The 19,788-nt window shown below is 35.6% G+C and overlaps 1 protein-coding gene across 1 annotated transcript; it reads right to left on the bottom strand.

The window, feature by feature from the left end:
- Positions 1 to 1,883: 1,883 nt before the first annotated feature.
- LOC120634875 (tubulin-specific chaperone E) lies at positions 1,884 to 11,134 on the bottom strand. Its single transcript, XM_039905719.1, has 8 exons — positions 10,665 to 11,134; positions 8,262 to 8,368; positions 7,153 to 7,332; positions 6,250 to 6,664; positions 5,613 to 5,744; positions 4,494 to 4,650; positions 2,724 to 3,313; positions 1,884 to 2,296 (listed from the first exon to the last, which is right to left on the bottom strand). Exons 1-7 carry the CDS (start codon positions 11,010 to 11,012, stop codon positions 3,000 to 3,002), a joined length of 1,653 nt encoding a protein of 550 aa, XP_039761653.1. The 5' UTR covers positions 11,013 to 11,134; the 3' UTR covers positions 1,884 to 2,296; positions 2,724 to 2,999.
- Between the last annotated feature and the right edge of the window lie 8,654 nt (positions 11,135 to 19,788).

Raw genomic sequence — 19,788 nt, 5'->3', positions numbered from 1 at the left:
TTCATATATGGCAAACATACAGTTTCGACACCAAAAATGTTTAGCGTGTAATATCATTTTAAAAGTACTTTTTTTGTCAGTCCGAAGACATAAATGTCGAGGCATTTTAGAATTCGTGCGTTTTTTACATATGAAACAAGCACTTAATTTTATAAAATGAGTCTCTTTCCAAGGCCATATAGCTTCACGAAGACATAGGCAATAATCTCCTTTGTTGAGATACTTATCAACATCTAGGTACACCACCATTATTTTATAACCTTGAAATTAAATTAATAAAATATTGTTAGGTTCAATGCAAGATATCTCAAAATATTTTCTGGACAACTCAATAAAGTAAATAAACAAGTAAAGTGCGTGGTATAAATTTGAACACCCTGTACGTCTTAGCCGGAACGCGGATCCGCGCTCAATATGCGGTAAGACTATCGAAAAACAAAGATTCTGAATAAACTATGAATTATGGACGAAAACACTTTGCAAATTGAAGATCTTGACAAAAAAGTCTTCAAAACTATATATAACACGCACTCAGAATGAAAGAAATACAATAGTTATGAATAAATTTGAAAAAAAAAACTAACCGACAAATCGTTTACTTCTAATTATTTTAGTAATTGCATAAATTTCTCATAAGATTTTATTGAAAACTATTCTAAATGAAAGAAATTATTGAAATAACACAAAAATATACTCACTGTGTCCAGTAATTACAAAAAATCAAACACTTAGTTCTCAACGAAGTCGAGTATTCAGTGACACGAATGAACAAGTTTCTGAACTAAAGACAGGTATAAGAGAATTTGGTACATTCATTCATTCAAGGACGCAAGCGATTTTGACACTTCTGCATCGTTTTTATGAGAGAAAATTATAAAAAATTGTCTGCTGGTCGGAGAGCGTGGATCCACGTTCCGGCAGATAACTGCTTTGCGCTGATCCACGTTCAGGCATACCAGAGGTTAAACGGCTATTGACTACTATATAATGTTTAATGAATTTATTTGAATTATGAATAGCCATAGCCAACTCAAGGCCACAAGTGTTCTCTCCTATTATTTAATTTTGTACGCTATGGTAAACAGCTAAGATATGGAATGTCTCGCAATATATTGAGCTAATTATATTATATACCTAAGCGACGATCACTTAAATGAATTACAAGTTTGCCTATTTTCAATGATTGTACAGGGAAAAATACTAAGCTAATTAGCCAACCTGAAACCAGTCTCGCGTTGGAGACCGTCGCTACGAGTCGTATTAACTGTGGCAGCTTAAAAATAAATAACAAAACAAAAAGTATGAGAATCGCCAAATTGATGCACGTGTGAACAACAATATTAATATTATATAATAATAGTGCTAAATATTAGTGCAATATTAATATAATTCCAATTGCTGTACACCACGTTACTCCAATTTGAGTTGGCGGGCTTGAACGATCGAACGACAGGTCTGATACGGTGATTTAATTTAATTTACTTTTGGACCCCACTTTCCGTCAGTTTAATGGACAAATAAATTACCCAAATTGTATAATTGTCTTTTGAGTTAGATTCTCAAACGATCAGCTTCGTTGATCAGCCCCCCGAATACAAAACTGATAAATTGTTGTCGAGCGTTGCTCTCACTATCCGGTGGCCTATATGCTTGATCAGTCAATAATTATTATAAAAAAAATATACCACAATAAGTTTTTCTTACTAGACCAAAGAGGCAATTACATTGAAATAATAACACAAGAATAAAAAATACATAGTGGTCTTTTATTTGTGTAAAATAAATTTCGCAATAAATACAGATACAATAATTTATAATGCATTTCTATTCATTAACAAAGCTAAATTCTTTGACAAATATCAATATTGAAAATAAAAAATCCGTTCCAAGCATGAGTTTTTTTTTATTTAACATATTTTATAAACTGGCTTCTTATTATTTCACGGATCTGAAGAGTAATACTTTAATTCTTGTGACAGCCCCTGTCAAACTATTGCTTCTGTCATCATGACGTTACTTGTATGGAATGACAGATCACGACCAATGACTAAGGTTCGGTGGAATAATTAGGTACAATAAGGTACAATAAGATACAATAGTCATATAGCTTAGCGTGAACATTTAACTTTCCACACTTCTGAGTAGATTAAATATTATACCGGTTAAAATGTTTTGTTGTAATTGCATATTTAATTACTGAGCAGAATTATAAGTGTTATTTGTCTATGACGTTTTAATTGATCCTGTAGTCATTGGTCACGACAGATTAGCAATACCAACTGTCAAAAATCTTAGCCTTTCCCTATGGAGGGTAGAGGTAAGGAGAGTCATCTTATATGGGAGAAAAGTTAAAAAAGTGTCCAGTTGTATGCGCTAAATAACAGTTCAAAAATCCTCCACAATGGCTTTGGTGGATGCACAGGGTATGGTATGAATGTAGCAATCGTAGATGAATTGAAGTATGCCGAGTTAAAAAATTTAATGTCATTATCGACTAAAGTAGTTAATTATTGAGAATTTCAACAACTTACGTTGTACAAAATATTGTGGTAAATATAACCTTACTTCCTTGTTTATTTTTCAAGCCTACTCTAACAATATTTATATTTGGCGCTTCTTTTAAGAGTTACCTTGATGCAAATGTGGCGCCATCCTAATTTAATACATTTTGACGACACTTTTTCATATACACAGATGATCCTCCTTACCTCTACCCTCCATACCTTTCCCATGAATATAATATGTACTAACGAACATAACTAAAAGCAGTCTTATATTATTTAAGTTTAACTTTGCTTGTTATGTATTCTGAAAGTACATATTATGTCCAAACTCGATTACATCGTTTTTTTTTTAATATAAGACGGCTCTGGGATCTAGACTCGGAATATTTTTATTACAAATAAATGATTTCTTTAAATTATTGGCTGCAGATAGCCTTATTATTTTTTTTTTAATCTTAATTTGTGTTGCTAGTAAGAGGTGACATGATTAGCACATTATCTGAATCTTATGACAACTGTGTCGCCATTCTTGATGGAAAAAAATGCTAAATCTTTCATAACGTTGTCCAATATAATTTCGGCGCCTTTCATCTGTTCATCTACTATATGTAGCGTCGGTGTTCCGGTGTTGCCTTTGGAGAAAAGTCTCTGCGCCAGTGTTACCAGTTTCTGTACGGCCATTGTGGAGGGGAATTTCTTCTTCAACGATTTCCCGTTTTCATCTCTCAGTGTTATTTCCAATAGCTGTGAAGTGAGTGTGGTTGTTTTTGGTTGTTTGACTAGTAGACTGTCGTCGGGTATGTCGTATTCTGTTGATCGTAATAAAATTAAGTGTTATTAATATACTCGGTGCTGTGCTGTTATGTATCATTACACGCGCTTCATTGTGAGTAATCGACACTCGAATAATAAAGCACTGAGCTGAGCTGAGCTGAGCTTTGCTGTTAGCAATAAGTGCCTTCCAGTAATTTTAATTTTACATATTGTATGATGGTCTATGAAAATAATAATGATCTCTATCATCATATCAAACCAAACTACCGGCCCACTACAGTGCCCGGGTCTCCTCTCAGAGTGAGAAGGGTTAAGGCTGTAGTCCACCATGCTGGCAAAGTGCGGTTTGGTGGACTTCACGTGGCTTTGAGAACGTTATGGAGAACTCTCCGGCACCGTCAAGCAAGTGATGTTCAATTGGATAAATTGTCTACAAATCATTCAAAATAAAATTATCAAAATTCTTTACAACTATAAATTTCTAACACCAACAAAATGGATTTATACTGAAACTAAATTAATGAACATACAACAACTATATTACTATAATACATGTATTCTAAACATTCATTCACAATTAAACTTTACAACTAAAAAGGAGTTTAGGGGGGCAATGCGTTGTGAGTTATGATCTTCCGATGATGTTCAGGTTTGTTTTAAATGCTAAACACACTTGTAGTTCAGAATCACTTTACTCCGATATTTACAATATTGTTTAGGGCCGTAGGAAACACAATAACATTCGTTTTACATTGAGCGACACGACTGATGCACGAATCCAATAGCGGACTGCCGGCACGCGGTTAGTGTACCGACTACCTACATGCAAACGACGACGTCATAATACCAGTCGGCAGTTTGTGCGTTTCAACTGCGAAATCGGTATGGACTATTGTTGAATTACACCGGTAGGTACGATCGTAAATGTAAGTTTGTGAATGTTTGTATGTTCGAATTGTTATTGGTAAATTAGAATAAGGTGTTAAGTTATATATGTATGTAAAGTATTTAGGTTAATTATTATGATATAAGTATCTCGTTTATATATTGTTATCAGACCCTACAGGAGCATGGATCACAACTTCGTAGTGCTAATAACATTTGCTTAAACAAACCACGAACAATCAAAACAAATCCGCACTGCGCCAGCGTGGTGGACCACGGCCTTAATCATGGGTTGATATGATGATGATGATGAAGAACTAAATAACTTACTGTTAACAAGTTCCTGGAATCGACAGTGCTCCAGATCGAAGGCAATCTTCTTCTGAGGGTCGCTCTGCGCCGACTTCCACTCCGCTCCGTAACGCTTCATGTAGTCATACTCCGCTCCGCGACGCAGTTCACGTGTTATAACCGAGCCGTTAAGTTCCTGCAACAAAATGTATGTATTGGATAGAAGCTGGCGTTACTTTGCGGAAATCCATAATATATTATGAAAATTAAGCTTAATTTGCTATACTCATCGAACAGCAGGAGAAACTGTATGGTGTAATTTATAATTTCTTGAATCCGTATACTCCACACCAAACAGATCCTCGGCAATGTACCCTCTATCATCCTCAGGAGATGTCGACTTTACAATGAATAATTGTTAAGAATTTGATCTCGTCTGTATGGTGTGTAAAGATTGAAGAAATTATAAATTATTATTTATTGTTACCTTATGAAAGTTGTTAACAATTGTAAACAATTGTTAATTGGTAAATGTATTTTATTTAGTCCACTACAAGTTAGCCCATGACTGCAATCTCACCTGGTGATAAGTGATGATGCAGCTTAAGGTAGTAGTGGGCTATTATTTATTTAGGTAGATACCTATTACGAGTAGCCACGATTTGCTTATTTTATGCTTGGATATGGTAAAAAAATATATGTAAAATTTAGTGGAAATATGTTCTAATTCCGATACCGAACCCTCAAAAAAAATCTATATATGTATATGTATATGTTACAGTTATTGTAAGGTGATGGTGATAAATACATCATCATAAAACTAAAGTTTTATATATAACGAATGTAATAATAATATGAATGAGTTCCAAACGCACCCTGCTTTTAGAAGAGGCCACAAGAAACTTAAACGGGATTTTTTGTTATCACCATCTCACAGTCAATTTATATTTAGCTAAGAAGTAAGAGTAGCTCATTACTAAGCTTTTTTTCATCTTTACGATTACATACGTTAATTATTTCTTTATTTATTGAAACAAAATATAACATATTTTATAGGTTCTCTGCACTCTTAAGCCTTTTCGACTTGTCGACTTGCACATTCCTCTTAAATAACAGATTCTTTGACCCTTAAAGCAAGTGATATTTATGAAGGTATACCTGCAGGTTCCCAATTTTAGCCATAATAAGTTGTGAGCCGGTGTCATAGTCTTCATTATTCTGTACAGGGTTCTTTAGGAAGTATAGCTTCTTCAAAGATTTCAGTTTGTTTAGTTCGCTGACCGATCTCCACTGAAAAAAGAGTGTATAAATTAAAAAAAAAAAAAAAAAAAACCCCTGAATTGAGAATCAAAATCGGTCCATCCTTCGGGAAATACGATGATACACACAAACGCGCGCTTACCACGTACGCACGACGCACGCACGCACGCACGCACGCACGCACGCACGCATGCACGCACGCACGCACGCACGCACGCACGCACACACGCACGCACGCACGCACGCACGCACGTATGCACGCCAAATGCCGCGTTTTCCAGGGACAAAAGGTAGCCTATGTTAATCCGTCCTTTCAAGTAACTCTATGCCAAAAATTAAGTTGATTAGTTGCATAGTTATAGCGCAAAGGAAGGACAATCAAACAACAAACTTTTGGATATAATAAAAAGGAAAACCTACAACCATGCAATTTACATGCCATTAAATTAAGTTCAGTAGAAAAAAAAAACAAAGAATTTAACCACCCGTTTGAAAATCGCTCAAAAATAGACAAAACGAAAATGAAAACACTTACATCATTAATCCTATCCCTGTTCAAAAACAGCACCTCGAGGTTTTCAAAAACATCCACCTTCCCGTTCACTTGATTTTCACCAAACCTTATTTGATCGATATAACAGTCATTCAAACTCAACACCTTCAGGTTCTTTAACCTGCCAAGATTCATCACCTCGTACCATGAATCTATGGGGTTTCCATCCAGTCTTAATACTGTCATGGTATGTAGAGTGACGTCAGGTGGATTTATAATCTTTATTCTGTTATATGCTGCAATGATTTCGGTTATCTTCGGCCACAGGTGTGAGAGGGCGATGATATCCGACCACTCGTAGTCGCATACTGATATGTTTAGCTTTTCCAAGATGGAGAAATTTATTGACAGTTGGGTTAAGGTTTCTTCTGGAATGTCTATGGCCATGCGGTTCTTGCTGGAATAATTTTTTTTCTTTTTAAATCTATACTACTAATAAAGATGCTTGTTTTTTACATTTTATTAACTCACCACACAAAATATACATATGCAATGTAATGTAATATGTGAGTTGTACGTGACGTTTCAAAAATGCTTGTATTAGGCCTACTTGAAAGAAATGAATTTTGGTTTTTTTTTGACATACTGCTGCCTCATCGGTCGAGTGTGTGAAATGTTCAACAATGGATCACAAGGTCCTAGGTTCTTTACAAGTTAAGGTTTCAGTACCAGCCTGAAATTAGGAAATTGGCAGTGTCATCCCTCGTGTCTTGAAGAGCATGTTAAGGCGTCGTCCCGGTTTTTACACTTGCTTGTGGTAATAGCTGTAGTTTTAAGCAATTGGAGCAGCATGGTGGGTCTATGCTCTAGGACCAACTCTCCTATGAGAGACAAGGTCTGTGTCTGTGACGTTAAAAGGCTGCGGATGGTAAATTTAAGTCGTACCTAACGTCCAATTCTCTGAGATCAGGCAGTTGAGCTGAGAGCTGGATGATCTCTCGCCAGTTGGAGAACAGGTTCTGCGATACGTCCAGACTTCTTACGTTAGGGCATAACAGTGCTACGTCGCCAGCTTTAGCGACGTTCTGATCGTGGACGCAGACTTCGAGGAGGCGATCGAATTTTCTGGAAAACAAAAATATTTTACTCATTAACTCATTATTGACTGTTGCAGATTGCTTCTGCAATTATTGTTTTTGTTTTTACACGCTTTTTAGTAGCTTCACCTGTATGTTTGAAATCGACCCCTTTGGAATTGATTTTGACCCTCTTCAAACGGTCCGACTTAGTTCGAAATTTGTAGATATATCGAGGGCCGATGACAATGCACTAATTTTGATTTTGATGCAAGATTTTTGTTAATTTATATTATATAATTAGTCTAGGCGTAGTCGGGCGTAAGCGCGTGGCTTAAGGTTTTTTATTCCCGCGGGAACTCCCTTATTTCCCGGGATAAAAGATAGCCTATGTTCTTTTCAATGTCAAAGGCTACATGCATGCCAAATTTCATCTAAATCCATTCAGCCGTTTTTGCGTGATTGAGTAACAAACATCCACACTTTCACATACTCAATACTTTAATTTTTTTTATTAAATATAAAAAAAATTAAAGTATTGAGTATCGCTCAGCATTAAATGAGGGGTTTGCTTCTGTCCGCTGAGGAGTTCTGTCTTCTATCTCCAACCACAGTTTGGGCTAAACTAAACACATATTATAACCTCTATAGTACAAAAATAATTATTTAAATTGGGTATTGGTCAGAGTAATGGTGTTAAATCTCTCCCCTCTCCCAAAGGAACCGAGCTTAATGTCGGGACAAAAAGTATCCTATATTAGTTCTAACACTTCTAAGAATATGTGTACAAAGTTTCATGAGGATCGGTTACGTAGTTACAAAAAGTATCTTATATTAGTTCTAACACTTACAAGAATATGTGTACAAAGTTTCATGAGGAGAGGTTTTTGCATGAAAGCGTAACAAACAAACTTACATTGACATTTATAATATTAGTAGGGATGTTAGGTTATAGTAGGATTGTCCTTATCGACTTACTGTTTTTGATGTATCTTCTCAAAGCCGACCATTTCAATGAAAGGTGCACCCATTTCACGTTTCCACTCATTGATCACTGTTCTGCGATGGGCTGCCACCGTCTCATCCTATCAACATTTTTACCATTAGAAAGAGTTTTAATAACTACAAGTTATCCAATTACCTGTCACTTAACATACAGCCAAAGATTGCAGGGATATGACAGTTATATTAAACATATACGCATAGGGATGTCATCAACAGCTCTATATACAATGGATGGTTCTATCTGTCTAAGTATGGAGACAATCTGATAAGGATGCGTTTTTTTCCACTACAAGTTAAACCTTGTATGCAACCTCACCTGGAGGTAAGTAATGGTACAGTCTAAGATCTAAGGAGTCTAAGATGGTAATAGGAAATTCAAATTCAAAATTCTTTTATTTCAAGTAGGCCTAATTAATAAGCACTTATGAAACGTCAAGTCTGTTTGTAGTGACTCTACCACCGGTTCGGAAGGCAGATTTCACTGAGAAGAGCTGGCAAGAAACTCAGCAGATTGTCCTTGTCCAACATCATTTTAAAGTTTAACAATCTTTAGAATTTTTCCGTTTTGTGAGAGATGAGATCGGAGTGGCCTGCTTCCAAGCAGCCTTGTCGTTTAGGAATTCATCAATCGTGTAGTCACCGCGATTTATTAAATGTGTTTTAATATATTGTTTAAACTTACGTAAAGGTAGATCTAATATTACCTATGATATAATGTTATAAAAGCATATACCCATCCCCACAAAGGATTTCTGTACTTTTCTCAGACGATATGCAGATATCACTAATTTATGTCCGTTTCTAGTTAGTCGACTGTTTATATCGACTTTTTGTTTATAATTACTTATGTTTTTTTTTAATAAAAATAATATTATTATAAATATATTGCGAGGCTACTGTAAGTATACCTATTTCTTTAAATTTGGTACTAAGGGATTCGCGTGATCTAAGTTTATATATCGATCGCACAGCTCTTTTCTGAGGAAAACCTGTTAGGGGGAATCACAGTGATATTTGAGGGGTTTGCTGCTGTCCGCTGAGGAGTTCTGTGCTCTATCTCCAACCACAGTTTGGGCAAAATTAAACACATATTATAACCTCTATAGTACAAATATCAGTATTTAAATCGGTTATGATTTTTTAGAGTTACGGTGTAAAATCGTCAAACACTCATCCCCTCTCCCAAAGGAACCAAGCTTAATGTTGGAATAAAAAGTATCCTATATTACTTCTAACACTTCCAGGAATATGTGTAAAAAGTTTCATGCGGATCAGTTAGTCAGTAAGTCAGCATAACAAACAAACTTACATTGACATTTATAATATAAGTAGGGAGTAGGGATAGGGATGATCAATTCATGTCCTACTTTTGGTGTTCAAAACTTGAATTAGAATGAGGGCCAATCACTATGAACATTCTTTTAATTAAAGATGACAGTGATAACTAGATTCATTACAACAGGTTTACTCACTCATCGCCAAGCAATATACACATTGACACATAAGAGATCCCAATATACATTATTATTATTATTTTTTATACACATTTAACTGTCACACCCGTGTACAAGATATACAGAGAGCTGAACCTAATATAAATAACTTATTTTGATACATAGAGATAAATAAATTTAAATAATCACTAAACAAATAAAGGAAGACCAGATTGCAAGGAATCAGGGGGACAGATTAAGAATCAGCAAACTATTCTAGCCTAGAGTCCAGCTATACCGCTGTCTGCATCTTGGCTGTGAGCAAACTACCACAAAACCCTAGTTGCCTCAGATGGTGTGCGAGACTAACTGGGATTAACTTGGGAAGTAGATTAGGCAACATCGCTTAATAGTAATATCAGCCCTGCAACCATAGAATTACGAAAAAGAAACAGGAGAAAAAACTTCAGATGGTCTGAAAATTATAAACTACATACTAATACACAAATTAATTTACTCAAATACATAATACATATAATAAATATGAAGATAAACTAATGTATACAACCATACAGTAAATACAATACTAGTAAATATATACTTTTAATATGTCATCAATACAAATATAATGGACCCCAACTGGTTTTAAAATATTGCCAGTGACTTTGATTGCTGTATGCTCATTACAAGACGTGCATTCCACAAATCACAGAACATTGGCAGCGTAGATCCACCCAGTTGGTACAATAAAAAGAAATAAAACCAAGAATTTAATGATACAAGATTGTAGAATTCGAAAACAAGAATATATTAATGCTAAAATATTACTTGCTCACCAAGTTGAGCAACTTTTGTGTGGGTGTAGAGAGTGACACAGTAACTTGAAATGTATTGTGAAATCATACTGCAATTGTATAGTAATTATTCTTAAATTAAAACTTACCTCTCGATCACCATAATACTTGCGAATGGCTTCAGCACAAGTTTTGAGCGGAGCAATTTTGTTCGGACGTACAAAGGAACCAGAGCCTTGCTTGGTAGTTTTGAAGTACTGCACATCTTCAACATAGCCGTCATGCTTGCCTCTATCAGCGTTATCCCACTCTACGCCGTACCAAATCCCTTTATATCCCTGTACCTCCCCTATATACTTTACGGTTCCAAAATCATCATTACATTTTACACGACTGCCAACTGACACTTGGTATTCACAGTCCTCACCACCATTCAAACTGTCCATGCCACCGTTGCAAAATTTCGGTATTAAATCAACAGGCATCGCGCCCACCATTCTTTTTTTGTTTTCGAAAAAAGAATGTTTATCAAAAGAAAAACAGACTTATTTTTCGGGAAGCTATGTCTGTCAAATCAGTTTGATTTTGAGTCATCTGTCGACTGTCAATCATTTTTTTTTATTGGTCTTATTGCTCCAAGTTCTTGCCTTCTTTAATGTCAATCTTTGAATGCGCTCTTCGTTTAAGAAGACCTATATTTACTATACTACGCTATATCGTGGTATAATAGATACAGTGGGTTACGAATATGAAATTATTGGTTTTCAGTTTGCAGTCGAAAACATATTAAATTCGTTTTAGTTACTCAGTTAATTAAAAGACAATCAGTCAGTTAGTATATTTCGCCTCATTATTCTTACCATAGTCCAACTATTTACTCAACTCAGTACTCCTGACCCAAAATATGACAAGGCTATGATGCATTTATATCAATCGTATTTTACGAGTAGTCAAATAGGAAAGACTCGGATACAATCTCTTCTTTGTATCTTCTCTGATGGAAATAATGTCACTGTCTGATTTTTAATAAAATTTGGACATGTGTCTTCCAGGGTCCCGAAGACGTATGGACAATTCCTCAGTCCCACAACCCATATTACCTGACAACACCATAAGTCAAGTACCGAGTCTCACAGGAGGTGCCGTTAGGTTGATGTGATGTTACCCCGGTGTCTTCAAGCTTTGGGCCTCAAATGTGGACGGTGAAAATATATGGTAACCACCATCAGCTAAAATCTACCGAAACAACCACTAGATAACTGCAAATGCATTTCATGTCTTATATTATATCCTTCTCAGAGTTCTTAGGTATTGGATTGCTAGAGTAAAAATATATAAATGTAAAAGTATCCCCGAGCTTCATACGTTTTACGAATCAACAATAGATGTCGTTAGTTGTATTATTCTGAGAATTAAACTTCCCAAGAGGTGATTGGTCGGTCTCGGCGACAGAGCGTATGGTATAATGCGACCAAGTAACAATGTCCGATAAATAAGGGCGAAAATGTAAATTCAATTTCCGGATATGGTCCGTATACTCAGACCGAATAGCACATTGTATCGTAAAAAAAGTTACCGTTTATGGTACTCTTTTTTTACACTTTTGTAAAAATGTTCAAAATTTGAAAGTTCAGCTGTGCTATGTGATGTATTAGTTTTTTTTTTCACTCGAACGTCAATTCGGCAGAGGTGTGTGACCGATTGTTTTAATATTATTTTTTTAATTCGCTCGCCGTGTTCGCGCAGTGCAAGCGTCCCTCCGGTAACCGTACTCCGTTTCCAAAATCGAAGGAGACTGAAACCAAAATTGTGCTTTTTCTCAAAAATGGCCACCCCTAATCCATTGGACGTGTGCACGAGTCGATAATAAAATAAAATGTCAGTTTGTGTCTGTGATAATATGCAGTTTTTAAGTGAACAATTGTTGAGTGTCGTGCAATAGTCGGATTTATCACGACAAAGGATTCAATCAAAATGAGGTACGTACAGTTAAAGTTCATCAAACCGCTACAACTTGCGAGCTTTTACGAAAACAAATAAATAAAATATGTATTGTATGCTTGCACGCGTCGTTCTATATTTAAATTTAGAATATTTATTTACGCATCTGTATTCTGTTGTGCTGATTCGAGCGCGAAGTTTGTGCCCGATATTGTAATGTAAACAACACGTATCGATTTTATATTTGCAATTTTATGAATGGGATTGTACAAAAAACACTCCATAATTTTGCATAGAAATCGATGAAGCGTTGTACAGTGTAAGAAAACAGTCTCTGCTTGGGTAACCTATCGATTTTTTCTACATTTATATGAAGGGGTGCCCCACACGTCGATGTTGCATGTATTTTGGTATTTCCCTTTCATCCGTCTGTTTGTGTTTGACCTTGAAATTATTAAAGTGCATTGGATAGGGGGCGATTTCTTTAGAAATGGGGTGATTTTGTAGGGATGGCTCAATAGGACCAGAGGGGTGTGTGAGTAATAAGAACACCCCACCAATTTGAATGAAGAACACAAAAACCTTAGCAAAGATTAAGAAGAATTTAACATTCCATTTTCAAATTTAATTTTGTCTATGACTAATAGTTTTAATTATCTAATTAAATTTGGATTCTGATGTGTATTTAATTAATTGAAAATCTGCTATGTAATCATAAGATTACCATTATCAGTTCAAAATGTTACCAATAATCCCTATGATTTTTAGTATCATTAGTAAATTTATTAAATATAGCTTCAAGTACATAAAGTGGAATTTCTGTCCTGTGAAACAAAGAATTTTTCCTAGCTATGCCTTGTTCCAGAAAGCAAGCACTAGGCAAAGTTACAGAAGTAAATGAGAGCTGAATGTACTAAGTTTTGGGAATATAACTTGAAAAATAAACTTCTTTAAATCATATGTTTCTAATATAATGTGTTTTCTATTTTTACCAACACTCAAATACCAAAAATGATTATCGCAGCAAGAAATTTTTGACTACAGTGGAATCCTGTAATTTGTCTGTCCTGCCCCTTGCTGCTACGCATTATTCTCCTGGTTGTACTCCTTCTCTTCTTGACCTTATTATGGTATCTTCTCCGGATTTCGTCTTTAAGCATGGCCAGTGTCCTGCCGATGCATTTTCTTATCATGATTTGATTTATCTTTCATATAAAATACGTCCACTTAAAGCAAAATCGAGGGTACTTCTGCGGCGTAACTTTGGAGGAATTGACAGCCGTCGCTTGTGTGATGATGCTAGTCATCTGGACTGGGCGGCTATCGCAGCTGTTGACTCAGTTGACCGCAAAATTGAGATATTTAATTCCCTGATAACGCAACTCTACGATACGCATGCTCCGTTAAGACCAATCAAGCTGAAACATCTACCGGCGCCTTGGTTATCAGAAGAGATAAAAATTTTAATGGACAAAAAGATTGCGGCGAAATATAAATACAAAACAAATAATACTGACGCTAACCGGGAAAAATATCATAAAGCACGGAATCGCTGTAATACATTGTGTAGGGATGCTCAACGACGCCATATTCATAAGTCTGTTGAAAGTGGTGACACTGCTAAAACCTGGAAGTTTCTTGAGTCTCTTGGAGTTGGTAAATCATCTCATAGATCTTCTATTAACGTTGATATCGAACTCCTAAATAAACATTTTTCTACTTCTGATACAATTAATAGTTCCGATAAAGAACGTACTCTTAGTATTCTTTCTTCCCACTCAACTCCTAACTTTTTACCATTTACCTTCGAGTCTTTTACTGAATGTGATGTTAAGAAGAGCATAATATCCATTGCATCGAATGCTGTTGGTGTAGATAGCATTACCCGTAATATGATCATTCCAATTCTTGACGTTGTTTCCCCTATTCTAACCCATATCTTAAACTCTTCCATTCTCTGTAGCAAATTCCCTGAAGAATGGAAGTTTGCTCAGATTATTCCTCTACCTAAAAAAAACAACCCTTCATCGTTTTCTGATTTTCGCCCCATTTCTATATTACCATTTCTCTCAAAAGTTCTTGAAAAACTCGTATCTCAACAACTTAGTCTCTTTCTTAATAAGAATAACCTTCTCAGTTCTTTGCAATCTGGCTTTCGTCCTGGTCATAGTACGGCTACTGCTCTTGCTAAAGTAACTGATGATATTCGATGGGCGATGGATAACAAGCAGCTAACAATTCTTATTCTGCTTGACTTTAGCAATGCCTTTAATACAGTTGACTTTGACATCTTGCTTAGTCTTTTACGCTCTATTAACATATCTCCATCAGTAATAGACTGGTTTCGGAGTTACCTCAATGGCCGTCGACAGCGCATTCAGATTGACGAGTCCTTTTCGTCTTGGTGTGATGTAGCGGCTGGGGTACCTCAGGGTGGCGTGTTATCTCCTTTACTTTTTTCTATTTTCATTAACTCTATTACTCAAAACATCTCTTCTCTCTATCACATGTATGCAGATGATATCCAAATATATCGCTCATCTACCCTTCAAAATCTTGGTTCTGCTATTGCAGCTATAAATAATGATATGGCTGCAATTTCTGAGTGGAGCAGGCAATATGGGCTAAAGGTCAATCCTGCAAAATCAAAAGCTATCGTTATTGGTAGCTCAGGAATGATCGCGAGGGTTGATTGGCTGAGCATTCCTTCTGTTATTTATAATGGCATCGCTATTCCTTTTTGTGACTCTGTGAAAGATCTTGGTGTATACCTCGACCGGGAATTGTCATGGACAGTGCATGTCAAAGAGCTGAGTCAGAAAGTGTTTGTGGCGATGAGCTCGTTGCGAAGGCTGCAATCATTTCTTCCAATTCCGACCAAAGTTATGCTAGCACATTCTCTTTTTCTATCTATTCTCGATTATGCGGATGCAAGCTTTCTTAATCTGACCGAGGATCAGCTTAATAAACTTGAGCGTCTTCAAAATCTGGCTATTCGGTTCATATTTGGCCTTCGCAAATATGACCATGTTTCCGTATTTCGACAAAAACTCAAGTGGCTTCCTATTCGTCGTCGCCGGGATATGCATGTACTTTCTCTTCTGTACTGTGTGTTATTTCATCTAAATACTCCCTCGTATTTAAAAGAGAAGTTCACTTTTCTTGGTGAGCAATCTGGTGTAAGATCGTGCCGTGCGCTGACGCTGTGTATGCCTTATCATAAGTCAAAATTTTATAAGCGTTCGTTTAGCGTACGAGCTGTGGAATTGTGGAATGCGCTTCCATTGAGCATACGACGATCCAAATCACTGGCGATATTTAAAAGAGCAGTTAAGGCCCATTATATTGTTAACGACTTTTAATAGTATGTATATATGTACTTACTCATTTATTGTATGTTAAAGTATTTAATTATGTAAGTGTTGTTATTATATATATTAGTTTATTTTTATATTTATTTATTTATTATATTATTTACTTTTTATCTATTTGTGCACACTAGTTTATGTATTGGCATGTAGTTATTTGCATGTATGTATTTTAATATTTGTACCACCAGCAGTCTATTCTCCTCTTCTTTTTTTTTTTCCTAATTCTAAGGTTGCCTGGCAGAGATCGCTATTAAGCGATAAGGCCGCCTTTTGTATTACTACTTCTTTCGATGTTTCTGTTTTTGTTACATTTTAAATGTTGTGGTATACAAATAAAGAGTTTAATAATAATAATAATAAATACCAATTGTTATGGTGAGATCTTGAATAATTATGAAATTTCTTCCTCTGTTGATGCCCTTAGAGGTAAAACTAAAAAATACATTTTTAGCAAATCTCTAGGGTGTTAGAAAAATAATAAATAAATAGTTTTGTTGTTTATTTCAACCAGCACACGAGAACCCGATCAGCAGGTCCTCAAAATTACAGGTACTAGGAAGAAGAATAAATGACCAAATTTTGCAGCGGAGTAAACAAATTTAATTCAATTTTTGGTATTTAAACTTTTGATCATAAACAATATAGAATTAGGCACTTTTCACACTATCAGTCATAAACATGGTTAGCCCAATCGTGCTGCTGTCATTGGCGTTGACAGGTTTCTACACATATCTTCTAATGATCTTCTCAAAAGGAATATCCTGTCCTTAAATCTTTCCTGTTTTGCAACTTTTTGCATTGATTCTTCACTCCTGTTAGTCATAGGGTAATGTTAGATAGCCTGAGCCTTCCTTGATAAATGGGCTAACCTTTTTCCCATTTTTAACAAGTAGTTCCTTAGATTAGTTTGTTCAACAGAACAAAATCTTCAGCTTTATAGTATTAATATTGATAAGCATTATAATCTGTAATAGCCTAGTGGTTAGGACCTCAGCTTCACTTTCCCAGCACAAACCTGTAACTTTACTAAGTTATGTGTGTTTAAGAAATTAAAATATAACTTGCCTCAACAGTGAACAAAAATAATGTGAGGAAACCTGTACGTCAGAGAGTTCTCCATCAGTGGCGTGCACTTCATATATGCACAAAAGCTTACCCAAATCCATTTTATGCAATGTTCCTGCTTTATGCATACCCTGGTTGAAGATCTTGTGCACTCCACTGTTCTCCATCTCACATCTTTAATGTTTCATTACATAGGTTGATGTAATGAAACATTATAGATGGCAACAATCCTGTAAACCAAACGATAATCAAATTAAAGACTTATACAAAGCCTTATAAAAAGCTCTTCTGATGTGCATACATACTCAATTTTTGACATTGTAGTCAGATGATGGTGATAACTACTGACATTCGTAAGTTTTTAATAAGGATGTGATGGCACATTTACTGTGCACAGGTAAATGGAAACAAATTAAGCTTTTGGGAATTGCTTGACTATGATCAGAGGACTATAGAGGACTATTGTACTTTCAATCTTAACCCTACAAGTTCCTGGACTAAGTATTTTCAGCTATTTATTACAAGAATATAATATCCAAATTCAAATTCCAAAACGTTTTATTTGTGTAGACCTTATTACAGGCACTTATGAAGCGTTCATACATTTAACATGTTACACTAATGTTAGTGATGGTGATGACTGCATTCGTAAACTTGAAACTCAAGCTAGGAGGGTACAAAATGCACCCTGGTCTAAGAAGAGCCCACAACAAACTTAGCCAGGTTTAATCCTATCCATAATGATCCTAAAGAGTTGAAGTAAGGTAAGTTTTACCTGATCTGACTTGACTTGATAGATAAATAGAGGTAAGAAGATTATATATGGCATACATTAATATGTTTTCCAAGTATAAACTAATTAATTAGTCAGCGCTGTACCTATTTGATTAGCCTATATGGAGTTGTAATGAAAACATTTATGTTCAATCCACTAATGGAAATAATAATACTGAGAAGTTATTCATTTCAGTTTATTACTAAGGTTTATTTGTGGAATCAAGTAGATATAACCTGTGCTAATAAAGAATAGATATAAGACAAGTGGCCAATGTCGTTCTATCTCTTTCGCTCATTTTACGAAAGATATAGCTCTAGCATAATAACAAAAACACTTTCGCATTTATAATATGTGTATGGATAAAAATTTGGTTGCACAGGTGGATTTTTATCTTGCGAAACAAAAAAAAATAATTCTGAGATCGTATTTAAAACACGTAGGTACCTACGGTATATTACTTGTTACAGTCTCGGCTTTCTTAGCACGCCTAATACCGCCTTGACTTTAAAATGCTATGTAATATTACTTGATCCATAATCTACTATTATAATCTTACTGTGATCACAAGCTATGTAAAGTTAAGCTTAGCTGTGGAATTGTATCTGAAATAAACGTCAAATTGACTACTCTGCCGTAATTTGACTATCCAAGATTTTTGTGGTCAACATTGTGTCCCGTCGTGACCACGATCCATGCAACGAAATATCGACAAATCCAAAATATTATCGTGGTATGTACCCGTTGAACTATATTTAAGATTTGACTATCCATAATGAAAATGTAACCATAACATAAGTGCGAGAAAAAAAAAATTAAGCGCAATTGACCAAGTATAGTCCTTAAACGTAAGCGCGGTAGGCACAAAGTTAAAAGACAGACAGGAGATTTTTATGTCAATCTTAAATATTGCAAATATCACTGAATATGCCCTCTTTCTTTGGACGACAGTATAATTTGTGAAAGCTCGTGAGGGATGTAAAAATTATGCATGATAATTTATATACAACGTTCAGACGATAGACACAGAGAATAAGAAACATAGAGATACAAAAGAAGTAGCATGGAAAAGGCGGCCTTATTGCCTTGGTGCCATCTTCATATTGAAGTTCGGAGGTCAGCCGGTGGAAAATCGAACGATGATGTGCCATCTTCTTCAATACCGAATCGGTATGTCCGGTCCACTCTCTTATATCGTCGCACCACTTTCCTCGGTCTCCCAGGTGCTCTTTTCCCGGTTTCCAGTGTATATTATTCACAAAAATATTCTTCAGTCATATTAGTGCCCATATCAAAAGCTACGCTTACTTTGGGGCTAGATGACGATGTGTGTCTGTGTACTGTCATAGTATATTTATTTATTCATAAATACAATATTTTAGCGAGCTACTACTCTTATTAAACACTAAAAATAAAATTATAGCGCAATATGGATGTCATTAGAAAGGTCGCGCGCGTCCCGTGAGTGTCGCGTTAATTGTTCATAATAGTTCATCCGTATGCTTAATAATTTAACTTTGTGGGTGACGCCAACTATTATCTAATTACAAACATGCAATACAATTTCATTGACGCGACATTCCATGGGTGGTGGTTCTACGCTCTAAAACCGTATCTCCTATGGACGAGGTCTGTGCCTAACAGTAACGTGCATGTCATACATGCGCAAAAGCACTGCCTACCCTAAAATTTATATATAACTGGTATAAAAGGAGGATTTTTGCCGTTTTATGCAATTTTCTTGTTGTATGCATACCCTGGTAAACACAGTGCACGCCACTGGTGACCAGCCGTGGGATGTTAATAGGCGGATGACGATGATAATAATAATAAATACAATACAATACAATATTGAGGCAAAGTAAACTGATAATACAACCATTCGTTTGCAAAAAGAATTCTAAAAATGCTGTATTTTTATCGGTTGAAATGGGCTCGAAAGATTAAACGAGTATCATCTGACATTTAAAATTGTTTCATTATTAATGCATCGGCTATTCGTAGACAAAAATGCGTGTCACCTTGGCACAGTTATGTACCGGTTATTAGATGACGATTCACAGGTACATATCGTTTTTTTATGATTGCCTGGTATTTACCTTAATTTGCTGTTAACACGTA

Source organism: Pararge aegeria, chromosome 25, assembly GCF_905163445.1.
Source record: "Pararge aegeria chromosome 25, ilParAegt1.1, whole genome shotgun sequence".
In the NCBI taxonomy this organism is placed as follows: domain Eukaryota; kingdom Metazoa; phylum Arthropoda; class Insecta; order Lepidoptera; family Nymphalidae; genus Pararge; species Pararge aegeria.
The sequence above is the reverse complement of the archived record's forward strand: the minus strand, read 5'-3'. Positions and strand labels throughout refer to the sequence as shown.